The sequence below is a fragment of the Podarcis bocagei genome, assembly GCF_964188305.1.
Source record: "Podarcis bocagei genome assembly, chromosome: 4".
NCBI classification, from domain to species: domain Eukaryota; kingdom Metazoa; phylum Chordata; class Lepidosauria; order Squamata; family Lacertidae; genus Podarcis; species Podarcis bocagei.
In genome coordinates this window covers 40140732-40166923 of record NC_138128.1, presented here as the reverse complement: position 1 = coordinate 40166923, position 26192 = coordinate 40140732, and the positions used below count along the sequence as shown (strand labels likewise).

Sequence of the window (26192 nt, the reverse complement as noted above, 5' to 3'; positions counted from 1 at the left end):
AGGAAATACTCCTGTTGGAAAGCCAGGGATGCTGCTGCCAGTCAGTGTGCACAACACTAAGCTAGAGAGGCCAATGGCCTCTTTATATGAGGCAGCTTCCTATGATACTAGGGGGTGTTTACTATGCTGATCTTTACATTAAGTACTAAGAGAGCAGAATATTTACCAATGGCTTCCAGGACATGTTCAAGATAAGAACTAGCACCAGGGTTAAAACAGTTCATAATGGAGATCTCTTTTTATATCAAATTATGCCAACTTTACTGATCTATAGAAATAAACTATAAGTTCAGATTGACAAACACCATTACAGTGGAGCTAGGATGGCCAAATCCTTTAATGCCATTCCATTTCATTCCTTTAACTATAACCCATAAATCAGTCCAGCACATGATGGCTTCCCATTTAACATTTCTGTTTCTTTTTATGGGTAATTTTGGTCAATTTTCATACTCAAAATACCAGAATACATAATAACAAAAGAAGGCTTTTCCCAGCACCAAACTGAAATGCTCAGGCTGACCGCACTCTTCATGAATCACCATGTAGAAGACCATACTGGTTATTTTGCAAAATGGAAACATGTTTTCACGTAAAATTATTGTATACAATAAGATTTCATACAAGGGGGTTGTGGAAAGAATGGAAGAAAGCTGTTCTGTTGTGGAAGATTGTAAAAATTGTAAGTTAAGGCTAAGAATAGTGTGTGATTGCTGGATGCACCCGAAGTGCAGAAGACAATTCTCAAAAAGTTAATTGATTTGTTTCTACTATTAGCTGTCCTCATCTGATTCCTGTTGGTCCTTTTGTTTCTCAGCTCTAGCCATGTTAACTGGGCCTTCTAATTATTATTCATATTAATTGACTGACCTCAGATGTTCAGCTTTAGTGAGCTCACCTGTATCCACGTCCAAGCACCAACCAGAAATGCATTAAAAATCCAAGACTGCTAAACCAGGTTAGATGAAAATAAGATAAACTTTGGTGTTACTCTTTTAAATTAAAAGATGAGAACTGGATATTATTGCTGCACCTATATCTTCGCACATCTGCACCACACAGTCTCATATATAGATTGAGCAGGAAAAGGAGCATGCATTTTAAACCTTTCAAGAATGCATAGAAGACTTTCTGACAACACTTAAGTTTGTTAACATCTCTGTTGCCCTTTGGGACTCCTTTGTTAGATATATAACTACATTCAGCTGCTAACCTATACTTGCCCAACAATCTCAGTTACAAGATGCATAACCTTTTGTGTTTATCCAATTCCAATCTTCATGGTAAGTACTCTACCAGTTTATCATAAAACTTAAAATTCAAGGCATGTCTGAGTTTTGTGAAATAAAACATCTGTTTTTCTTCTGGAAAATTGTTCCGGCTATAATTGTGCTGTTATGTTTTGGGTCTGGCTGTGCTATATCTCATTCAAAACTCCACCAGTGCACCCCCCACAACAGACTTTCTGAAACCACACTTCGTTTTCTCTGCAGAGAAGTGGGGGAGGAAAAGGAAGCATCCTTGCTATGGCAAGGCACAGTAACTTGGAAAACCATTAAAACAAATAACTCCAGAAACATGCTGTATAAAAGAAGGCCTCTTGATATGGTTTTTTTCACTGAACCGACTCCAGCTGGAACACTTAGCATGTAAGCATTTTGATGTTTTAATAAACTGACTGAATCCTGACAGTAAGGAGGTGCAGTGGCATGTGCAGATAATTTGTTAACTGCCTGCTTTGTATGTGGCCATACTCCTCTTAAGGAGCAGATTCATAGTTTGGAGTGCTCTTTGACCCATTTTGTCATGAGTCCCATTGGTGCAGAATATCACCATCATATTACTCCATTGCTGAAAGAATTGCACGGATTGATGGGGTCTGATAACTGACAGTTGGAGCTCTGTTAGGTGAGAAACGGAGAAGCAGAGAAAACAATATGTTTTAGTGGGTTCCCCTCCTTTTAGTGGTTAGAGTGTTGGACTAAGACTTGATATGCTGGGGTTCCAAGCTCTACTCAGCCATGAAGCTCACTGGGTGACCTAAGGTTAGTCACTGTCTCTCTCCCTAACCTACCTTATAGAGACCCATGTACACCACCTTGAGCTGCTCGGAGGAAAGGTGGGATATGAATATAGTACATACATACCTACTTACATACCTACTGTGAGCACTGCCAATTTGCTTGCCTCTTTGGGCCCGATCCATACCAAAACCTAGAGGTAAAAGCTGCTGTCTTGAGCAGCTGAACATGCAGTGAGAGCACAAAACGGCAGCAGGATCTGGGACCTGAGGGTTGGCAGTGGGTTGCCTATAGGGGTGTGGGCTTTGTCAGGCGCCCAGCAAGACAGACTTCTAACACCACCCCTGGAGACAACAAAATGGGGAGATGTAGAAGTATGGACCTGGGTTTACATTCCTTTGCCATACAGTCATATTACATTTTATATAAAAGCTTGTACTCTCATTTTTCTGTTGGCCTGAAATAAAGCCAGAAGTTTCCAGCCTTGCTTGCTAAAAGGCTTACAGCAGGATGTTGGGATTTTCTGTCAAACACACAAAGTCTATTGTTTAATTAAAGTTGGGAGCCCTGCATCACACAGACGAGATTTTGCTATCTGCTGAAAGGAGATTTTTCTAGTCGTTCTGGTAATATCCTCTATCTTGGAATTACTTAACTTAGTCATTGCTACTGATAGGGTTAATCAAGGCTGCAAGGAAATGGGTTTTTGTTTTAGCTTTGGAACTGTGAGTTAGAAATGGTTTAGTCAACAATGAAGAGAATAGAGCGCTAGAAAAAAGAAGAATAAAGAGGTCAGGCAGAAAAGAAAAAGAGCAAAGCAAACAGTCTGAAAAGGAACCTTTCTTCATAGAGGTTTAAAATTTAGCTAGTGAAGGACATTCAACACTCTCAAGTTGATTGGGTTTTTGTGTAATATTTTCTGCATTGTTTATAGTTGTCGTTTAATTGTTTAATGTTTACTGAGTTAATTCATGTTTTAAAGGAATGGGGTTTAGGAATTACTCAGCCCAGAGATGGATTAACCAGTCTGCATCCTCATATCTATATTGAAGAGATCATCCTGATATACTTGTTGGTTGACCATTGCTTTATTAGATGAATTGCTGGTTAATAGTCCAGGATGGAGTGGTATGGAATGGTTTTCTGATAGCTGGAAATCTCTGATCCAGCTCCCTGCAAATAATCTGAATCAGAATTTGAATAAAGTAAGAGAATGTATACAAAAGCACATGCACACATGCATGTGTGTTAAAAAGCAATGGGTCATTTAGGGAGAGTGAGAAAGGGAATAGTGAGTTGACTGAAAATTAAGCACGTTGCGATACAGAATCCCTGGTGACCTGCAGTCTAGTGGATACGCTGCCCTGCAGAAGTGCTTCTGTGCCTCCACATGTATTGGTAAATGCAGCAAATATCACAGGTAGCATAAATCTCTTGTGCATCGGATATTAGACCAAAAATGCAGCCTCTGGAGTAATCTAATTGCTTAGGGAAGTAGAGAGTTTGCAACAATATGCTTTACATATTTGAGCCTCAAAACTGTGTATTAACTGCAAAAGTCCCTGCGAACCCAAAAAGCTCTGCTAGAGGCAGGAAACAGGTTTTCTTTTCCAATGGGTATAAATAGTACTTTCCCCACAATGCCTTATTTTGATTTCCTCATCACATTTATTTCCTCCCCCCACCCGCTTTTCACACAATAAACTTGGGGAATCCTTTAAATAATTTTTAAAAAAATCATTTCCCAGTTATAGCCTGGGAATGTTGCAATAGTAATAGCTCTGGGAGAAAAGAGGGGCGAGGTCTGGCAAGGAAAAGTGTCAGTTCCTCTACTGCAGATGAGGAAATACGAAGATAGATGTAATGACATGCTCCACCCTTCAATTCCCAAGAAACCCTGGGCTCCCTCCTCTAATCCTGACTGGGCAGAGTAGACAGCTGGATCCCAGATTTTGTTTGCATTTCCAAAAGTGGTGGCTTGAGATACAGAAAGCTTGGATTTCTTTCCACAGACTACAACACTACACAGCACCTCCAGCACTCCTGGATTTTGCAAACAAGCGATCACCTTCTGGGAATGTTACTCCTGCAAATAATCTTCGCTTGGGCTCTCTGCCACTGGGTGTATGGCGTAGGTAAGTGAAAATGCCTTGTTCTCTAATGGTGCAATTTTACTCAGAAGAAAGAAGCTAGATTATTTCCAGAAAACTGCAGATAGCATGCAATCTGTTAAGACAGGGAGTGGTGTATGGCATAGTGCAGTTTTATTAAACTGAAAATGTTTGTAGAGAACTTTTTGGGGTGGAGACAGAAATGTCTATTACATAGGGGCTCCCTTCGTGTGTGATCTATATGCATATCTTTACTTCTGTATCAACCTGCCTAATCAGTAAAATCATCTGTCAAGATCCTCCATGTGTCTCGTCAGCGTTTTGAAGAACATCTACACAGCAGAGAGGCTTACTTGAACACCCTCCTCAAGAAGTTTGCCTGGCGCCACTCGCAGCTGCTTAGGCATTAGACAAAAACATTTGTATTTATCCAGACATTTAAATAGATTTCGTTTTAGCCAGCAATCCTTAAAGCGCCCAGACTAAACCTCATTCAACACAGTGGGGCTTCACTCTGCATAAACATGTACAAATTGGTTCTGTTATTCTTTTGCTTTCATCCTTTTGTTTTTACGGTGTACGCTGCCTTGAAAAATGTTTTAAATAAGTAAGACTACGGTCTGAAATCTGGGTGAGGGGGGTGGAGAATCAGAACAAGAGATATTTGGGAATCTAGCCAGTGTTTGTAAGTTCGGCTTAGAGCAAAAGATGGAAACGGCTGGCAGGAACACAGAACTGCAAAGTAGAAACTGAGTTCAACCTCATGTACAGGACCTGGTTATAAGAACAGCTCTTGTTGGTCTCAACAAAACAGACTTGCCTGATCCATTAAAGTACTATATGCAGGCACACACACATACCGTATTTTTTGCTCTATAAGACTCACTTTTTCCCTCCTAAAAATTAAGGGGAAATGTGTGTGCGTCTTATGGAGTGAATGCAGGCTGCGCAGCTATCCCAGAAGCCAGAACAGCAAGAGGGATTGCTGCTTTCACTGCGCAGCGATCCCTCTTGCTGTTCTGGCTTCTGAGATTCAGAATATTTTTTTTCTTGTTTTCCTCCTCCAAAAACTAGGTGCGTCTTGTGGTCTGGTGCGTCTTATAGAGCGAAAAATACGGTACTACTTCAGAGTTGTCATATTCAGAGTTCAGTGAGACATTCATTACGTTCTATAGAGCAATGGTGTTTTAAAATAAGAAACAACCCTTAAATGCAGGTGAGGGCTCTCTGACCCTCCTGAAATTGTTGGGAATATACTATCACAAGCCCCAGCCAGCATGGCCAGTGGTTAGGGATGATGGGAGTTCTGCAACATCTGGAGGGCCACAGGTTCCCTTCCCTGATTTAAAGAGTGTCTTGACACAGCTGTGTTCCACAAGCCCTGTCCTGGCCCCCTAAGCTAACCACAGATTGCCAAAGTTGAAGTAACATTTACTGCCAATCTAGTTAGCTTTTGTACTTAGCAGCAGGCAGCAAAACGTTTTCGGTTGACTCTGGCATCTATGCTTGCACCATGCCCCAGAGTTCAAGCTCTCCTGCTTACCATGGTACCATTACATAGGAAGAAAATCTAATCTGGGATCTTGACTTTTCTATGTGGCACAAAAAAGTGCTCCACTACAATAGGGACCATTATAGCCCTGGGTAATTATCACCAACTACTGATTTTAAATAACTGTCAGCTTTTGACCAGAATCTTGTGACTATTTGGCATGGCCACTAGCATCTTTCTTAAAAGCAAGCTTGTTCCTTCAATTTGGCATAATGCTCTATTATTAATTATTCTTATATTCTTATCACCATGCATCAAATGATTTATATTTGTTTTCAGAGAGAGCTCATCATTCAACAGCAGCCTGTGTAGCAGGTATATTATAGCATCCTTTTTCAAGCTCAGTATTTTAAATAAATTTCAAGCAAAACTAAAATTCTGACTTTTAGTTTCCCTGTTTGAACTGAGGAAAATGTCCCTTTTCGTTTTAAGCATGAGAGGGACAGAAATGAATCAGGTAGGAAATGTGCTAGCATTCCAGATAAACAAAAATATGGAATACATATATAATACATTCAGAATTATTTTAACTTTTAATAAAGCCTGCCAATTGGTTTAAAAATTCCCAGAACAGTTCCGTATGGTAGACTGTGACCAAGCTCTAACTACATCTCACCACCTTGACTGCACAGGGCTGGCCTTAATGGATTTTATTCTTTGCAGCTGCAGCAAAATTCAAATTGATACCTCACTTCCACTCATTGTTCGTTTGAACTGCACAGAGAGAGGATGGAAGCAGGGAAATAGCACTCCCTCTGAAATCTGTTTCCTGAAGTAGCTGCTTTTATCTTGCTTCAGAGAAAGGCCAGCCATATGATAAGGAGCTGGCATTTACCATGGGCACAGCATGCACCTGCATATAGGAAGCTACCTGCTCCCTCTGTGAGGGAAATTTATTTCCCTCTTAGCTGCTTTCGAGCAAGCCACTACAGGAAAAGGTGGTGCCTTCCAGTCTAGGAACAACAAGGGGATGGCAGTCAAATTCATGCCACTTTCAGCCCTGCGACTAGAAAAGCATCCCCTTGAAGGATAAGCCAGGAAAGAAACCCCTTCCTTCCTTCCTGTATGAAGTTTCCTGTCAACTTTAGTTTTATTCACTTGTGGCTGCCTCTGAGCAAAAGGGAGCAAGGATAGGCTAGCGTGAAAGAAAGTGCTTTTGCTGTTTCTCATTTGCAGGTGGCTGAAGGCAATAACTTAGGTTGTTCTGGTTTTCCTCTCAGAATCTCATGCCTTCGTTATGACTCACCTGGCCTACTTCCCAAACGACAGTTCAGTGGAAATGGTAGGTAATGCCACTCTGGATGGAAAACTTACCCACAGCGTGGAGTATCAAAATGAGCAAATGAATGCAAGCCAGTTGCTCCAGCTGGAATCTTTAGATCTCTGGGAGCAGAGGAAGAGTGCACTGCAAAATTACCTTGAGCTTTTCAAGAAATTGGTCAACCTATTTGCTCGCGAAAGGAAAATACCATGTGAGTATTGTGGTGCGATGATAATGGGCACAGTTGTTGCCATAGCAACTGTCACAGCTGCTTAAGATGATGGTATCATTGAGCACCAAATTTTGGGACATGGTGTGATCACGGAGTAAATAGTTTATCTAGAGATTTGCATATGACGGAAAGTATGGTGCCATTTACTGTTAAGTAAAATTAAGCCACAGAGGCAGCCAAGAAGCCAGCTCCTATTATTGCAGTCAGCTATGAGACCAATTTGCAGTCTGTGGTAGAAATAAAATTATATATTAATATATGCATTCATTCATATTATATCCCTTAATGAATACTAAGAACTGTTAAGGTACTTCATTTTGTATTATGCTTTATAACTAAAACATTCCAGGCCTTGTTCTAATTTGCTTGCATAAGTTTGTCAAATAAAGACACAGGTTTAGTAAAACTGACTTGCTAAGGAAAGCAAGAGATGACAAAGGGGCTGTATAGTGAAGATGTATTGCTTTGATCCAGCAAGTTCAATGCTTGGCTATTTTAGTGGGCAGTTAAGTGCTAAAACACCTCAATAAAAGGTAAAATTGCCCTGTCTGATGTCAGTTCAGATTTTGCACTGAGAAAGTGAGATCTTGAAAAGAAAAATGATATTCTCAAAATATTCCCAGTGTAGGGATGCATTTGATAAACCTTCCAGCCTCCTATACTGAAGATTATTTCTTCAGCCCCTATTACTTTCTGAGGTGTAGTTATTTTTTTCCTTGTCTATCAAAAAGTATGAAATAGGGACATGGTCAAACAATTATTTAAAAACATGCACATCTTGCTTATTGTGTTGTATGCATATTTACGCTTTCTGGAGAGCTAGCATTAGCTGTAGCCTGTTTCCACAATTTGCTATTATATATGTGAAATAGCTCTCTGTGGACATGTCAGGGCTAATTTCCCTGAGAAGTGCAGACAGAATGCTTCCTTAGGTAATTCAGCATAGTACAAGGGTGCATGTGAGAAAGATAAGAGGCCAGTTACGGGGGAAATATTTCTAACACATTTGCTTTTGTTGCAGACCCCCTACATATGCATTGTACTCTGGGGTGCCAGATCTTTGGGAATGGAACCAACAGAACCTTCTACGAGGTTTTAGTCAATGGGACCGATTTCCTGAGATTCAATGCAGCCAATCAGAGCTGGGTACCTTTACAGGAAACTCCTGTGGCCAGCTATACCAGTATGCAGCTGAACAAATACAATGAAACCAGTGCGGACCCAGCTTTCTTCCTGAAGGAAACTTGCATCAAGATTGTAACAGAGCACACCGCAGTGAAAGGAGCCTTTACAGGTATGTGAGACACCAGTTATATGATGTCTGAGAAGCACTCCTACTCCGTGCAGGTTGTCCAAGGGAGGACACAACCAAGTATCCTTTATGGCAGTCTTCTTACCCACACACACTAATGGACAGGGATGGGTATATTTTGTGGCGCTGTCACACCACAAGCATAGATGTTGGAATGAGGTACAGAATTCTGAATCACTGCCTTTCTTTAAAAAGAGAAATATAAGCACCTTGTCCTCGACATGCTGAAGATAGTCTTGGAAGTGTTTGATGAAAGCAGGGATGCAAAACACCTGACAATTCCATAAGATGGCATGGGGAGACAGTGGGGTGGAGAGGCAGAATGAGTGCAGCATATTACAGAGGCTTTCCAGAGATCCAGACTTCAGGACCCTTGCTAGCTTTGCTGCTTCTGACTAGCTGCAGAGCTCTGCACACATATAAAATGCTTTATTAGCTGCAGAATCCAGAATTATCTTGGTGCAGAGAATATGCCAACTGACATTTGCTTTGAGTTTTCTCTTCCTTGCAAGGGACACCCACAATCTCCTGCTGAAGCAGCGGGTTGAAAGTGGACGAGTCCATCAGTTCAGTCATATTTTCCCCCCAAACACCATCCTACCCAACTTTTTTCATGAGCTGACTCAAATGGTTAGACTTTTGAGAGTGAATGCATTAGTTCAGACAGAAGCAACTTAAATCTTGAAAACAAAAGTTCCAATCCTTGAACCTATCCACCTAAACAGCTAAAGCAACATTTACTTATCAAGTCTTAGAATGCAGCTGCAACCCCTCAGTTGTAGAAAAAAACCTCTCAAATCTTTTTTTTTTTTTTTTTGCCTTACAGGGAAACATGAAGGACGTTCACACACTCCGCTGGTGGTAGGCATCAGCCTTGGTGCCCTTGCTGTAATGGCACTAGCTCTTTGCATCTTCCTATGCACAGGTGGGAAAAGATAGCATCTCAAGTATTATATGGACCAGCAGCTCTGCAGATGAGTTAACCAAACACAACAGAAGAACAATGAAGTTGGGATGGGTGAATCTGCCCAATTCCGTTTCTCATCTTTCCAATTTTAAGTCCACTTCTCCACATTTCCACATCAATCAGAATTTTATTTTAAGAGTCCTTATGTAAACTCATTATTTTAATGTGAATTTCTATGTCATTTCACCAATATATGCATTTTTGTACACGTTATGTGGCTGGAGAGCTGCATTGCAAAATTCGGAGGAGGGTGAATTTCAAAGGATGGCTATATTTTGCTTTGTGTATTTTTGTGTGGTGTGGATCAGGTAGGTTAGCATTTACCGGTAAATGTAAACTGATTCAAATTCCTCCCATCCCTCTTTTTAAAAAAATTTCTTATGAAGAAATAAGCCAATGTCTATATAAATCTGTATCCCTTGCCTCACATCTACCAGTAAGAATAAGATGGGCTCTAGAACAGCAGCAAGATCACTGCCGGTCTCACAGGAATCGTTCCATCTCCTGTCATTACTACCAGGGCAAACAGCCTCTCCCCATAGAACTTTAGTGTTTCACCCACATCAATGGACAGACACCACAGAAGCACAGCATAAAAACATACCCGAACCTCTTTTTGCTCAGTCACAGCCTCTTTTAAAGCATCCTAAATCTGGGAATTATTACTGCTCCTATTTGACATTATTTCAGTCCAACAGTATAAGATATTGAGATGGGATCGATGTATAGTTTTTAAAATAAAGTCTTCACTGCCACAAAATGTGGTAATGGCTCTTGGGCCAAACTAATTAATGAAGTATAGGTCTATCCACGGCTATTAGAAAGACTGGCTGAATGAAGCCTCCATTTTGAGGCATCATGTTGCTGTAGTGAGCGTGTGTGTGCGTGCATGCATGTACAAACTACTGCCTTTATGCCCAGATTGTTGGCTTTCGGTAATCACCTGGCCGACAGCTGTTGAAACAGAATGCTGGACGTGAAGGGATGTTTGAATGATTCTGGATCCAGAACTGGGCATTGCAGCATCTTTCCCTAGTCTTCAGAAGCAGCAGTGAGATCACAAATAGTGCAGAGCTTTCCAAACGTTTCATGTTGGTGACACACCTTTTTGACACGCATCATTTTGTGACACATTGATTCAGTTCTCCTAGCAAACCAGAGCTCAAACTAACCCCTTATAAGAGATACAGACACATATCGCGCAACACACCTAAACGCTGCAGCCGACACACTAACGTGTCGCAACACAGTTTGGAAAGCTCTGCTGTAGTGTTTCGTGTGGCAGGTATATCCAAGGCACCGTGGTATACTTCAGCAGATTTTGGAGAAGAAAGCCATGTGCGACTCTTGTTATATCTTCATACCTCCCTTGGATATATAGCGTACAATGCAGAATGATAAGTTTCAACAATAACAACCCAACATCTCAGGAATATCTATTGACTGGGTGAGTGAATGGGGGCGGAGGAGGAATCAAGAGCCACAGAGATGTCTACTTTGATGAAAAGGAAGCCAAGCTAGAAAGAGTGCTTCTCTTACCAAAGCTAGTACTGAGCATACAAGAACACTTCCAGAAGCCAGGGCTCCCATTAACTTTCTTTCCACAGACTTCCTTGAGATTACAGCAGCAAGGGACAAACCAGGAGTTGCTCCTCAACTCTACACATTTTATCCTTGCAACAGATCTGAGTGGAAAGCCAAAACTCATTTAAAAATGCTCTTAGGAACATTAGACATCTGCTCAATCAAGCCTCACTGGGTTACACCCCAAATAGGTAAAACTCTACTATTTCTGCAAAATAGCAAACTTGTCTCTTTCTGCTTTGAAATGGTAAAGGTTCTTTACTAAAAGCAACCCTAAAACTCTTCCAGCTCTCTCTTTAAGACCTCTTCCCTTTATACATAAAAATACTTTCAATAGTAGGAGGAAGGATAGGAAGGGGCTGGCTTTCTGAATGTAGCAAATGCTGGATTTTTTTTATAAAATTACTCCAACTTATCAACAGTTATTTGGACAGTTTCAATGCTAATCTATCTCTAGTTCTCTGTTCACATAGATTATGGTGACAATACATTGTTACTTCAATGGCTGTTATTTCAGATAGTATTAGTGCCAATACAACACTTTCATCTTCAGCAGAGAAAATAAGCACTGATTCACTCTTATCCAGCACAAGGAACTGATATATAAAGGGGAAAAAAATCCAGCTAACATTTCACCAAGAAGAGAACATAAACCATATTGAAACATACACAACTAATTGCAGGGGATATACTTCAGGAGCCTGAAAGATTTTAAGATTGCTGTGCTCATTAGCCAAGGGACAGTTTGGATGATAAAGGAAGAGCTGGATACCATTCTGAGTCTTTCTGTCTTGCATGAATGTATGTGTTATCAACAAGTCTTCAAAGCAGTTGGAAACAAGGGCAAATTCAGATACAAAAGTGTGTGTTGCATATATGCCCAGTGTTTGCAGGAGTACAATACCATATGCAGTGTGAAATGGAGGCAATGGCTTGTAAGCATATGGGAAGCTCAAAGTGTCCTAGGTTCCTGAGTGGCTGGGGCTACCACGTCGCTTATTGCTGCAAACATACTTGTTCTGTAAAATATGAATTGGCTTTACAGTTCCCACAGAAGGCTACATGAGTATGTTGGCTTACATCAATTGCATAAAATGCAAATGCTGAATTTGTTGAAGCACAGGCTAGGGAGGAAGTGTTTTGATGCAGTTTCTAAGAAATAGGGAGAAAGCAGCAACAGCTGCACAAAGGTGGATGAGGGGGGAGTACATTTCTCTTTTGGAGCTGCGTGGAGCAAATTCTCTATCAGCAACGAGAGTCTTATCACTTTCACCCCATATAACCAAGTGTAAACCTTCTCTACTCAAATGGTGCTCCGTCTAAGGGACTGCATAGTCTTTGCTTGCTGGACAGTCTGTTTATGAACCACAGATTACAAATCCATACACATTTGCTAGAGTCTATAAAGGAAACTCAGTGGTAAGTACTGCTGCCACTCTTAGAAATGCATAGTAAACTGTCAAAATTTTTCATGGGCAGTGTCATGTACTGCAGCAATGCTTGTGCAGAACTAAATGCAAAACTGTGTGGTGGCAACAGCTACAGTACACTTCCACAGTACAAACAATAGGAAGTATCTGGACAGTTGTCAAACCCCAGAGGACAATGCAGAAAGCAAATGAAATTTCAACTGCAGAGATAAGGGTTTCTCATGCCTCAATTCCATTAGAGTGAGTGATAAGAGGACTAGGTATGTACAGAAATTAGGAGACTAAAAAGATTTTAAACCCATATTTTCCAAGCTGGGCCCAAGAACCAAAAATGCTAGCAGCAAAGAACCCATTAGTTTAAAAGTCTGAAACAGAGACAATATAAAGTAAATCGGAGGGATAGGGAACGAGTTATGAAAATTCACTCAGAGGGGCAAGAAAAAGTAACATCAAAATATATTTTAAAACCAGAATTTCAAACGTGGTACGTGTGTTAAAACGCCTCACATTTCTCAACTGCTGGAGCCTGATTGCTCCAGATAGAGCACCAGTTGTGTCCCAAATAAGGAAAATTCTTTTACCGTCTTCTGATCTGTCCCCAAATCACCTTTGCTATTTGTAAAAATGGAGGGCTCAGGAGTCACTCCAACACCCCTCAGCTTTGTTCTATAACAACCAGAAGACTGCAGTTCATAGCACTGATTTCTCTCATTTGCAACAAAGTTCATTTGTCACCACTTAATATCCCTGCAGTCCATTGTACACCTTCTGCACTGATGCCTGTTTCAGCAGTTGTTTGAGACCTGCAAAAGATTGAAAAAAGTAATAACCATACAATGTTCCAAATATGTCACAAGGAGGAAAGAAAATCAAATGAATTCAAGCTCTTCCAATTTTAAGCCAGCACATTCAGTTTCGATATTTTGAGACCGGCTCACTCAAAACGTTTTTGAGAAAAACTCCCAGAATGATCTCTATGCAAATACTCCCCATAGAAAAACAGATATGCTACAAAAGCAATGATATTACCTTGGTTAATAACTAAAGCAGACTAGGAACAAGCAAGACACCTGGAAAAGATTCCTGACCTGCTTTTTAAATTTCACTGTTTGAAAAGTTAGCAATATTTAGAAAATTGTACAAAGCAGCAATGGCTGCTCTCCTCCCTACCATCCCTAGTCTTCCAGAACATACCCCTGAAGAGATCCTGTTACTTTTGTCACAATGTCTGTAGTGGTTGGAACCATGTTATAGCCAGAGCAGCCCTTTCTGACAGGCTGCAGCAAACTGGTTGAATCAATATCTTGCAGCCAACTAATAGATGGCATGCCTTTCTGAACACAGAATCTTAAAACTGGAAAATGACAGAATGATACCCACAAGATGGACACTTTAGATGACAAAGTAACTTGCAGACCTCAGCATGAAGAGTATATCAGTACATGGAATTACTGATCAAACCATTTGGGATTTTACCATAGCAACACTATTCTAGGATACATAGATACAAACCTTCTCGTTGTTCACTTGTCAGCTGCTCTTTGGGAAAGTCTACATCAAATGTAATTATTAGAGAGCCTTTAATGTTATTGTTGTCAAAGTTGGGAAGACCTTCTCCTTTTTTCCACAGCTTGGCTCCAGGCTTTGTGGTTTTATCCCGGGCAACATGCACCTGGTAGATGGGAGTGTGGTGAAGAGTTTACAAGATTAGCATTTGTGACTAGATACCTTGACACATCAGCAACAACCCCCCCCCCAAAAAAATATTTTAGTGTCAACAGATGCAATTATCCTGGAAATAACATAGGAGACTACTCTGAAAATGTATTATTTCAAATAGAAAAAACTGCCTTACCTTATGCCCATCTAAATGGGCAATATCCATTTCAAAACCCACAAGAGCCTCAACCAGCGAAATAGTCACATTTGTATATAAATCGTCTCCTCTTCGCTCAAAAACTGGGTGCCTGTAGGAAAGATGTTGGAAAACGTTAACATATTCTACTTGTTACTTCATCATTTTTCTGTATACTTGTCAAACTCTCTAACATTTAACTTTTTAAAAATGAACGAAGGCTTGTGAATTATCCTGTAAGTCTGTCACTCTTGTTGCCAAAGGCAATAAATCCACCTCAGTCTTTGCAGGAGGGGACAATTTTCTATGGGGATCATCAAAACCTTCTGCAGCTTAGCAGGTGCAAAGTATTTATGCAAAGTAGTTTTACATCATGGTCAGAATGGAACTGACCCCAGTATGCTTGAGTCATTTGCTCTAACCTAGTAGGGAGGTCATTTGTTGAATAGCTACTGAAGTCATGAAAGGGACAGGCCTAACTCTATTGCAGTTACTCTCACAGATCCAAAGTGGATATGCAAGTCTTCTGCCAGGAAACATTCAGCTTATCCAGGTCTTGGGTAGTAAGGAGAGAAAGGTACTACTTGCATTAGAATCCTATCCATTTGGATAACTTTACACACACTTCTGTGTCCTGTGTGCCCCCTCCCCATTCCCCAAGGGAGGTCCACACACAATATGACAAACACTATTGTTAGGGAAATACTTTCCTCATTGCAGCACTTAATTATATGGGTTACTTCCCATACAGGGAATACATGCATCAATACACGTTTGGAACACTTCATCTTTCAACATAATCCAAGGAGGTCTGCTCAGTGACTAGTTAATATATGATTTTTTGGGGGGAGGGGCGGGGCTTAATTTCTGGGTAAACAAGGCAAAAATAACTAAACGACTTACTTGAGAACTTTTATTCGGAAGCGTAAATCACCTGGCTCTCCATCAACATGTGGTTCACCTGTGGAAGTTTCAATATGGATTAGGTCTGGTTTCAAAACCATTTCACTTCCCACAAATGAAACCCAAAGGCAATTCTTCCCTTTAAGCTTTCCAATAGTCACATGATCCAAGAAAAAGATGTTTAAATAATTTATCCTGCTCTTACACCAAAATAGGATGGTATAGTAGCTTACAGATGATACACACAAAAAATCCTCACTCAAGTCCCTGCCCTCATCTACAAAGTAATGATAAAAGTAAAATGGATTGGATGGCAGAAAATAAGTAAAGTCAGGTACAAGTTATCTGAAATCTAACAACTAGTTGGGGTGAAAGTGTTAAAGGAAAAGAGGTGCCAGAAGTTGATGGTTTCTCAGCTGTACTGATGGTGTGGTCTTGCATTCCTTCTCTTCTCTGCTGCAGCCTGACAGAATAGCTGCTGCCAGGTGTCGGGGGAAAACCTTGACTTATTAGCTGAGCTAATGGAAACCCTGCATCCCTTCCTTATTATAGCCTAATGCAACTGGTGCCATTGATGGGGGCATGGCTGCTGCCCATGGCCAATTGGAGGCTCTCCACCAGAGCATCCTCTGGAACTGCCATTGCTAGGGTAGCTGTGGGGATAATGTTCTGTGTAGATAGTGCTGAGTTAGAAGAGATGGATCTTTACTGCTGTTCTAGCCCCAAAACAGGTTCTTTCAACAAGGAAACCGATTTGAAAAATCAACTAGCTTTCTGACAAGTTCTATCCCCCACCCAAGTTCTTTACTACCTCAGACCCAACAAGTTATTAACTCCAAAGAGAAAGGGAATATTGTACCTTCTCCAATAAAGGGATATTCCATGCCATCTCTCACACCAGGTTCTATCTCCACTTCTAGGGTTCGCTCTTCATTTACAAGCCTAAGAAACAAGGGAGAAAGGCAGCACTCTTTTTTTTTTTAAAATATATGTTTTCTTTCTTTAATGACTGCACTATAGAAGAGATGTTTGCTTTTCTTTGCTATTCAGACCATGCTGTGCAACTGAACTACAGAAGTGTTGGGCTTACTACATACATTATGGAACCTTGGAGGTACACAAAAACAAGGTGTTTCCAGATGACTCAAGAAGTCATCTATAAGACTGCTGCAGGGAGCATTCACAAGTTCCATTCCATTCCATTCCAACAACACAAATGAAATGCTCTATTTTACAGGGGGAAAAATCTATCAGGGAATCTATATTGGTGGGGCAATTATTCAAATTCTAGTCAATAACCCTGGTTTTCCAACAATTTTTCCTTCCTTCTTTCATTCCCATAGATGAGCTACACAATACACCACCATGTGGCTCAAAGTGGTAATTCTCTCCCTGTGCTTCTTTCAACAGCAATGCATAATTACAAACTATGCATGCACCAAGAGCCAGAGGACCTCAGACTCACTTGACATTGGGACATTCATCACAAACTACTTCTTGGGTCATCTGGAAACGCCCTGGGCCTAGTTGAGTTGTCCTCATCTCTTGCCGGCAATTGCATTTCCGCTTCCCTGGTGCCTGCCTTGCTACTGGCTTGTTTCGAATAACCTGCAGAAATATAAAGAACCAGAGTCTCATATTCAGATTATACATATAAAGCACTTTAGTCTTGATGGCTTGAGTAAATGCACATGTTCCACTTACCTCAGCTTGCCACCTTAGGCTTTGCAGCTAGCATGTCACATATATAAGGACAAAACAAGGCAGCCTAGCAGAAGTGGGAGTGCTGCTGCTCCCTCTAAAAATGTATATATTCGGTGGGTAGGACTGGTTGTCTCTGTTGTATTAATGGGCAATATCCAATGCACTCTGTTTGTGCAATGGATCCCTGCTACACCCTCCCCCAATCTATTTTGGAGGCTTGAGGAGACCCAGAAAACAGATCTGGGGGGGGGGACAGGGGGGAATTCCATTGTGCAGCAGAAATCCTTTGATGGAACAAGTCATTTCGATACCAACATATCCTAATTTAGGTATGTGTCTGAAGAGATGTTTTTGATAGCTGTTGACTGGTGAAGATTAAATTATGTATTTTAAAATGTGTATTCCTTATATTGTATGTTGCTAATGTTTTGAATTGTAAAGTTGCCTATACCTTTTCTGCATAGGCAACTCATAAGTTTAGTAAATATTAATAGCAATCTTGACCTACTTATGAATAGCAAAAGCACAACTTACTTCAATGATTTGTGAATACCTGCAGCAGTTAGAGCAGGAATCCACAAGTTTGGATAGGGCTTACCAGAAGCCAGCCCTTATTTGTGTCCAGCTCTGGTTGTTCCCCTCTGAATCCAAAGTATGCTCAAGGATTGAGGGAGGGATTTATCTCCCTTTGCAGAAAGTAGAAGCTGTGTTAAAGACTGTTTCTGAAAAAGCAACAGTAAATATGACCCAACCACTACCAGAAGTCTTTTTTTTTTTTTTGGCATCAGTCTCATTTCACTTCACACAAAACTCTTCAGAGGGCAAGATGCAATTTGAGGTCGTTGCCACTTCCTTCTACACACACTAGAAGCAGAAATAACTTGGCATCCTGCTTGATAATGATGAAAGGCAGAAAGATCAATTAGCAAAGCTTTAGTTAGACCAGTTAAAATCGCTGCAGCTGTTCCACTGGAACATTAGAACTACCAGCTGTTCCACTGGAACATTAGCAATACCCTCAAGACTAGCTCAACAAGCACTCAGGTGACAACAACATACTTCACTGTATGGTCTGTTAAAGGCACAAGTGCCAGGAAAGGCAGAAACCACAAACTCTCAGTAGCAATACAAAAGTGATAGTGATTTGCTACTTTTCTGTATGCCATTCACGGGAAGAATAAGCCTGATGCCAAATTTCAGTGTAGACTCTCATTTATGTTCAGACAAGAATATATAACTTCCATATCCCCAGAACTTAACAAAATAATAAGATGAGGAGTAGACTGGCAAGCTTACTTCCACAAAATTTCCTGAGTACACTTCTTCCAGTGTAACTTCTAGGTCCACAATGATATCACTTCCTCTTGGAATGTTCCTATCTTGCTGGCGAGGATTACCTCCAAACATGAAACCAAAGTCTCCAAAGAAACTGTAAAGAAACGAACCATCGTTATTTAAGAGAAAAGAGTAATGGGCCTATTGTGGGGCTCCTTCAAATCAACTGGTAGGAAAGTATGCATGAAAGGGTTAATTTCATCAACTCAGAAGATTATCAGATTTGTATCACCTTCCTGAAAGGAATCTCTTCCCAATTTGAGGAATAACTTCTGTGAAGAAATAACTAATAAAAACAGGAAAAGGAGCTGCTTGTAAAAACAAAAGCAAACTGCACCGAGACAATCAAGTTGCAAAAATTGAAACATGAAAAAAGTTTATGGGGCAATCAGAAACAGCTCTATTACTCAGTTTTGCATAGACTTTGAGCCCCCTTCTCAGTAAACTTTGCCTGATCTATACATGGGTGGGTCTGCCTAGTCTTCTACTAAATGAACAGTGTCAGAACAGGAAGGAAAGGGATGCATAAAACCTGCTTCATATCCCAGAGTGGGTTTTTAAGTGGTTGTGTCCTCTCAGGGAATGAAAATATTACAGAATATATCTCCTGAAACAAGAGGTCTGCAAATTTGTGCATCATTACAAAATTGATATACATGTGGACAGGGAAAACTATACAGCTGGCTTACTGATTTTTATTTATTTAACTATTTTAAATATATTTACCTTGCTTCAGAGCATCTTACATAAAACCACTGATATATTCAGCTTTAACATTGCTTCTGAGAGCTGCAGAGATTTAAGCATATCCATATGCTACCTCCAGAAAATTATTTGGAACTGCTAACATGGTAACAAAAGGCTGCTGCACCTTGGAAATAGGAAGCCATAATACATGTTGGAACTAGAGAGCCACTGTGAACTCTGCCATGGCTTCAGTGTCTAGAGGGTTAACAGCTCCAAGAACCAAATACGCTTCTGCCAAAATGAAGCAAACAAGGTAATCTCTGTTCAAGTGGCCTTGATATTTGGAGGAAAACTTTAACCCTATCCCAAAGCAAGATGTGAAATCATTGGGGGGGGGGGAATCAGACCCAGGGGCCAGAGAATTGTGAGAGTGCTTTCTGCCTTTGCTTTCACTATCTGGAACTTGGAAAATAACTGTTCTGCCCCTTGCATGTGAACCGAGCCAATGTTGGGCCTCTCCTCATAAGGAGGATGAAAATATCCACATGGAGGACCCATTCACATCAATCAAGAAACTGAAGATTCAGACATTCTAGTTTGACTTTCAGATCCCCTTGGAAGCGTTTGCTCCAGCAGAAATCAAATTTAATTGGTTCTGTCTTCTCAGTCACAAGGGACTTAACTCTTCCCTGCCTCTTCTATAGTTGATTTTTAAAAAAAGGAATATTCACTTGTGTGATGTGGATTCAGTGCAGTGTCTACTCACCATGACAGACTTCTATTGCTGTAATATATTCTTGCACATGTCACTCATTATGAAAGAAGCCAGAGAAGAACCTCAAGACAATAAACTACAGCAATAGTGTTGGCTGCAATGAACTACCAATGATATCCCTTCACTGTAAAGCTTGTAATGTTGTGCAAATATGTTGGAGAAATAAAACAGACTTACTGTGAAAAAATATCTCCATGAGAACTCTGGTGACCCTCTTTCAATCCCTCTTCTCCATATGCATCATACTGCTTTCGCTTTTCCTCATCTGACAATACCTGCAGGAGATAACAGTGTGCATCTATGTATCAGGCAAAACTTTAACATAACTGTTACAAAGCAGTGAAATCTGGTATTAATTGATTCCACGTCAAGTGGAAACACGTTCCACTGATTTTTGTCAGGGAAATGCCTTCAGCAGTGGGCTTATGGCAGCCTAAAATGTTTGTTTGCTTGATTGCACTTGATGTCTTAAGGCTGATGGAAGATTTTGAATGCAGTTATTCTTGGAACTGCATGGAGACTCAGCATTATAAAACCTATGAACAATGGATTGTGTCCAGTATTGTCACTCAGCTGCCAGTAAGGTTTCAATTAGCAGAATGAGCAAAGAAACATTTTTTGGCAATTTCCCACTGGCAACCCCCTCTCCCTCGGACTCTAGAAGGTTGGAGGATCCTCCAGAGAAGATTTAGGGTGGGTGCAGGGGGAGGGGGGAAATCACAAAAAATTCCTCCTCTCCTTGTTTTAACAATGGAAGCTTTATTGTCAGTTGAGCGACACTTTTTGATATAACCAAATATGCAAATATTTAAACAACAATTTGTGACTTTTATTGACACTGTAGTTGAGATAAGCAACAGTCACTGGTTTCCATTCTCAACCTGTAATACAGTGAAAGCTGTAGAAGGGCTTGCAAAACATTTTTTCATTGTCCATACTTTATAATCAGAAGACGTATGCCCTATGTGCTTCATTTGCACCCCAATCCTATGTTTACACAAAAGCAAGTCATACAAAATTTAGCAACAGGCAAGTTAGGGTTAGGGTGATTAATTGCACATTTAATAACATACTGCAGACTTTAATTTCAGCATAAGAAGCGGTCAACTAGATAAAGCTAGCTTGCAAGCTCCTAGTGCAATAGTTCTTATTTCTCTAGAGTTCTCTTCCTGCCAACCCACACTACTGTGCATTCCATGCTGCAGCCTGTTCAAGTATCTTGATTCATTGAATTTACAGAGCAATGGATAAACTGTGCGACTGTCAAAAGGGGATTCCTGTTCTTCAATTCAGAAAAGAGAGATCTGGCTATCTAGAAAAAGCTAGCAGAAACATTAGGCATGAGCAATGCATAAAATGTTTAGAATTTCATCTGTTTACCTCCCTCTGCCCATAACATTCCTGAGCTTAATTTCTGTAACGTGTCATTCAGTGGTTAGGCCAGTGTGCTTTTTTATCCTTATCAGGAAGATGCACCAGAAAGCCAGGCATGGCCTATCTAACACTAAAATCTCCACTTGTACATTAGCTTGGACTAGCATTTGCAAATACAAGAATCACAACTGTGCTCACTTTGGGCTCCCTGGAGATGTCATCTGGACTAAATATAAAATCTTTTGTTGTAATTTCCTTAAGAGGCTTAAAAAAAGAGCAAGCATTATATAAATTTTGTTAAATAAATCCTTCACCTATGCTCCCAAAAAGCATAGTAACAGGCCAACCAACAAGCTAATGATTTTTTGTTAACCAGCCATTAACTTCAAGAAGTCCTTTCACTATGTCAATTTAAAGACAATCAGTAGAGCATGTTAATTCGGCACAGATAAAATACAGATATGATACATTTTGTTGCTAATGTAAAAACAACAGTAAAACCCCCCTGTGTTTTGTCTGTTTACCAAACTTATAACCATCTACAGACCATTTTCAAATACAGACGTACCTTGGAAGTCAAACGGAATCCATTCCAGAAGTCCGTTTGACTTCCAAAACATTCAGAAACCAAAGCGTGGCTTCTGAATGGCCAACTGGAAGCTGCAGAAGCACCATCGGACGTTTGGATTCCAAAGAACGTTCGCAAACCGGAACACTCACTTCCAGGTTTGTGGCGTTCGCGAGCCAAAACATCCGAGTACCAAGGCGTTTGGGATCCAAGGTACGACTGTATAGGTGTGTCTATAAATCATCCTAAAGAAATGAATGATAGGAAAGGGGATGGAGATGACTTTCCAGGAATGCCTGTTAATGACACTCTATCATAACCATGCTGTAGTTGACTTAAGACATTGTCCACTTACTGCTCACTCTGCTAAGGTTTTGCCAAACAGCAAAGATTGAAACAGAGAAAGCAATGGGTGCCCTAGCTGGGCACAGACTTTTCCCAAATACACCAACCTCATAGGCAGCCCCAAGATCCTGGAATTTTTCCTGCGCACGTGGATCATCAGGATTCCGGTCTGGGTGAAGCTGCAGGGCGAGTTTTCGGTAGGCCTTCTTAATGTCTTTAACAGATGCACTACGGGGCACCCCCAAGATCTTGTAGAAATCTCTCCTAAAAGAAAAACGAAGCCAGTTATTGTTGTGCATCTTCTTCCTTTAATGTGACCACATACTCAGGCTACACGTTAGAGAACAGCAGGAGGGCTCCGTTTCCTTCTTCCCCTCTAATATTGTTGCTTATAACTTGTAATTATAACTTGCAATAAAGCTCTGCAAGCATGGCATACAGAGAATGTCAGAAATGGTGCCTCCAAGGATGTATTAGAACTTTCAGCCAGAGAATACTTGGAGGGAAGGTCCTGTTTTTAAAATGTGAGTTCACTGAAAACTACATGCCTTATACACAGTAAGTCTCTCTCTAATAGTGCAATCCTAAACACACTTACTAAGGAGTAAGCCCTACTGAACACAGGGAGATTTACTCCAGAGTAAATAAACTTCAGATTGCCCTATAAATGTACTATGTGGTCTTAATCTACACATTAATAATATGCATATTCTCAAGTGTCTACTCAATGCCTGTGTCCCCTGAGGGAAAAGAAAAAAGAAGAGAAAGACAGGCAAAAATTAATGAGCTGATCTGATAAGAAGGCTACAATAGCGTGTTTGTGTGTAGGCATGCATACATTAGTATTTAAACTGGATACCCCTTGAATACATTGGCAGAAAACGGATGCAAATAAAATGGGATGCGAAGTATATGAAATAAAAGGTGTTACCAAAAATACACAATTACAGTGAAAAGAAAAACAGAAGGCTTGCTTGGTCCCCACTCTTAAGCTTCTGCCATTTACTGAAAACATTTGTGGTCCAGTTACAGATACACCCTGTGTATCTGAAGAAGTGTGCATGCACACGAAAGCTCATACCAAGAACTAACTTAGTTGGTCTTTAAGGTGCTACTGGAAGGAATTTTTTAATTTGTGGTCCAGTAGGCTTTTGGCCTGATGGACTGAATTATTTTAATACAGTACAGTCTTAGTAGACTTATATATGTTAGGCATTTATTATTTATTTAGGTAAATTTATATATTGCCTTTCTTCCACTACAGAACTCCAAGTCGTGTACATGGGGTTGCAAGACACACGCTCTTCTAGAAACAAACCAAACCCAGACATACTTAGCTCCAATAAGATGGCTGTATTGTAAAAGGCCACAGCCATTTATTTTAATTGTGTAAGCTTCCCTGTTTATTGCAATTTCAATAGAAAGGAATGTATAAGCTAACAAATAAGTGAATTTACTTGCGGGATTTATGATACTGTACATTCTCAACCAACGTCACGAGAAGGGACAAGGAAACATAAGTTACACACAAACTAACATTAGCTGTGTTTTATCTTGGAGTTCCCAGACCTTATCTTTATTCAATGTCATTTGGGGCAAGCCTACACATATTTACTCAGAAGTAAGACACCCTGTGTTCAATAGCATGCTCCTGTACTTTATTTATTATAGATTTATATTTTTATATATTTTAATTATTTCAAAAAATTGTACACAGCTTAATCACACCGATCCCTAAGTGGTGTAACCAGGTGACTGGCAAAATTTCAATTCACAATAAAACAAATCAAAATATATAAAAATAATACAAATAGAAAAGGCATAAAAACAAGTCCAACCAAGATAAAATGGATCATTCTGAATTAAAAAGTCTTGAGAAACAACAAGGCCTTTCCCTGAACCCAAAATGACATCAGAGTGAGTCTCCCTGGGAGAACATTCCACAACTGGGAGGCTACCACTGAGAAGGCCCTTTCCCCAATATTCACCCAACTGTACCTCAGATGGCAGGGAACCTAAATAAGGACCAGTTATGAAGATATTAATGTACAGAAAGGCACACAAGGATAAGCGGTCCTTCATGTACCCTGAGCCCCATATCATAAAGGGCTTGAACCAGCACTTTGAATTGGACCTTGAAATAGATTTGGAACCAATGCAACTGATGAAGCACAAGCATACATTATCATAATGCCTAGTCCCAGCTAGCAATCTAGCAGTTGTAGTTTCTAAACTGTCTCAACATGTATTTTTAAATTAAATTTGTATGCTTCCATTCATTATAAATTACCTCACGACAAGTAATAACCTCTAAAATTAGATGAAACCAACAAGAGCATAAAAGAAAATATACAGTGCAACCCTAAAACAATTGATCAATCTACCTATCATTATCAAACCATACAGGTTCTTACACCTAACATACTCAAAAGACCTGGAAGAAGGGCTAGGTCTTCAGCCTATGCTGAAAAATGTTCAGTGTTGGCATCAGTCAAACGTCTGGGACAGTGTGTTTCACAAGCAGGTAGCAATTGATAGAAAAGCCTTCTGGTGAAACAGACTCCCAAACCTTACTCAACAATATTACCAAAAGCGCCTCCCTGGCAGACTTCAAAGCTGAGACAGCACAATGTAGGGGGAGGTCCCTTTCAGGAGGTTACTGGATCCTATAATAATGCATCACAGTTGTCTAATCTGAGGATTATCAGAGTATGGATAAGTCAGTAAAAGATCCTCCATGACAGCAACAACCTGCACCTTGACAATGATGGATCAACTATTCCCATGCTGTGAACCTGTTTCTTTAGAGGAGACAAACACGTCCCCAACACGTCTCCCCCTTTTTTGGATCAGGCCACAGTGTACTGGCCTCCATTCAGTTCCTGCCTGTTCCCAGTGCACTAGCATCTCAACCCATACAAAAACGTGATGTGAGAGGCAGCACCTACTTCTGTGCCACGTACCACAGAGCCTAGGACTTGCCGATCAGAAGGTTGGCGGTTCGAATCCCCACAACGGGGTGAGCTCTCGTTACTCGGTCCCTACTTCTGCCAACCTAGCAGTTCAAAAGCATGTCAAAGTGCAAGTAAATAAATAGGTACCGCTTCGGCGGGAAGGTAAATGGCGTTTCCGTGCGCTGCTCTGGTTCGCCAGAAGCGGCTTGGTCATGCTGGCCACATGATCCAGAAGATGTACCGGCTCCCTTGGCCAGTAAAGCGAGATGAGCGCCACAACCCCAGAGTTGACCGTGACTGGTCCTAATGGTCAGGGGTCCCTTTACCTTTACCTTACCACATCTATAACCTGGCTTTCATCAAAGGAGCCCAAGGCAGTGGGCACAGGCCTTCCTCCAATCTCTCACAACAACAACAACCCTCTGGGGGGTTGGGCTAGGGTGGGCTAGGCTGAGCGTGGTCTGTGGCTGAACAGGGCTTTCAACACAGTCCTGGCCGGATAACTCTGATACCCCGAACCACAGGCGGAAATACACGACCAACCGAAACTCCCTCGTCTGCACAAGCTGCGAAAGCGGCAGCAAAACCTGCCTTCTTCCCGGTCACCCTGGGCGGGGGGGGGGGGTCCGAGGGGGTGGAGGAGGCGCCATAACGGCCGTAACCGGGGAAGGAGAGGGGAAGACAGGACCACCCGCCCCGCGTGGGAAGAGGAAGGCGAGAGCTGCCCCTGTGAGGAAGGGGAGAGGTGGCGGCGAGGGGCGGGCGAGACGAAGCCCCCTCGGCGGCAGTGAGGGGCGAGGCCACCTGCCAGTACCGGTGGGGCGGCGCCGTTTCCTCCCGGTCCCTTCCCGCTCCCCTCGGCTCACCCGGCGACGGCGTCTCCGAGCAGGCACAGCAGCAGCAGCAGAAGCCCGCCGAGGGAGCGGGGTGACATGGCGGGAGCGAGGGGGGTCTCTTCGAGCAGGCTCCTCGGCTCCTCTCACACGCCGGTAACCATAGGCACGCACGAAAGAGAACCCGGTGAAGCTAACCGCCCAATCAGGCTCCGACTCGGCGCGCGCCGCTGGCCAATCACAACCGCACACTTCACCCGCGGCCCGGCTACAGCTGCCCAACCAGGCTTCGAGACGTCAACAAATGGGGACGGGGCGAAGCCGCGCGTCGCTGCCTTAAAGCGTAGCGTTGGGGCGTTGCGACGTTCTATCTATCTATCTATCTATCT

The 26192-nt window shown here is 41.4% G+C and overlaps 2 protein-coding genes across 5 annotated transcripts; one reads left to right on the top strand and one right to left on the bottom strand.

Moving 5' to 3' along the window:
• The first annotated feature begins 3242 nt into the window (after positions 1–3242).
• Positions 3243–11649, top strand: LOC308586277 (endothelial protein C receptor-like). Of its 4 annotated transcripts, none has more exons than XM_081192756.1 (5): positions 3246–4156; positions 5964–5999; positions 6905–6966; positions 8199–8471; positions 9316–11649. In XM_081192756.1, the coding sequence occupies exons 1-5, from the start codon at positions 3885–3887 to the stop codon at positions 9426–9428; spliced, it is 756 nt and encodes a 251-aa protein (XP_081048882.1). In that variant the 5' UTR covers positions 3246–3884; the 3' UTR covers positions 9429–11649. The 4 variants fall into 4 exon arrangements, with proteins under 4 accessions (XP_081048884.1, XP_081048882.1, XP_081048883.1 ...); XM_081192757.1 differs by having other exon boundaries at positions 3958–4156; positions 6905–7156; XM_081192758.1 differs by lacking the exon at positions 5964–5999 and having other exon boundaries at positions 3243–4156.
• A 1260-nt stretch (positions 11650–12909) lies between these two features.
• Positions 12910–25958, bottom strand: DNAJB11 (DnaJ heat shock protein family (Hsp40) member B11). Its single transcript, XM_081192714.1, has 10 exons — positions 25837–25958; positions 22124–22280; positions 19907–20004; positions 18229–18361; positions 16694–16836; positions 16088–16170; positions 15229–15286; positions 14326–14437; positions 13983–14142; positions 12910–13273 (listed from the first exon to the last, which is right to left on the bottom strand). Exons 1-10 carry the CDS (start codon positions 25902–25904, stop codon positions 13209–13211), a joined length of 1077 nt encoding a protein of 358 aa, XP_081048840.1. The 5' UTR covers positions 25905–25958; the 3' UTR covers positions 12910–13208.
• Positions 25959–26192: the final 234 nt, after the last annotated feature.

Coding starts and splice junctions, on each gene's coding strand:
- LOC308586277 (XM_081192756.1), top strand. CDS start 3,885: ATGACATGCTCCACCCTTCAATTCCCAAGAAACCCTGGGCTCCCTCCT. Junction 6,967..8,198: donor ACGACAGTTCAGTGGAAATG/GTAGGTAATGCC, acceptor CTTTTGTTGCAG/ACCCCCTACATATGCATTGT. Junction 8,472..9,315: donor AGTGAAAGGAGCCTTTACAG/GTATGTGAGACA, acceptor TTTGCCTTACAG/GGAAACATGAAGGACGTTCA.
- DNAJB11 (XM_081192714.1), bottom strand. CDS start 25,904: ATGTCACCCCGCTCCCTCGGCGGGCTTCTGCTGCTGCTGCTGTGCCTG. Junction 16,837..18,228: donor ACTCAGGAAATTTTGTGGAA/GTAAGCTTGCCA, acceptor ATATTTCTGCAG/GTTATTCGAAACAAGCCAGT. Junction 15,287..16,087: donor ATATCCCTTTATTGGAGAAG/GTACAATATTCC, acceptor AAACTTCCACAG/GTGAACCACATGTTGATGGA.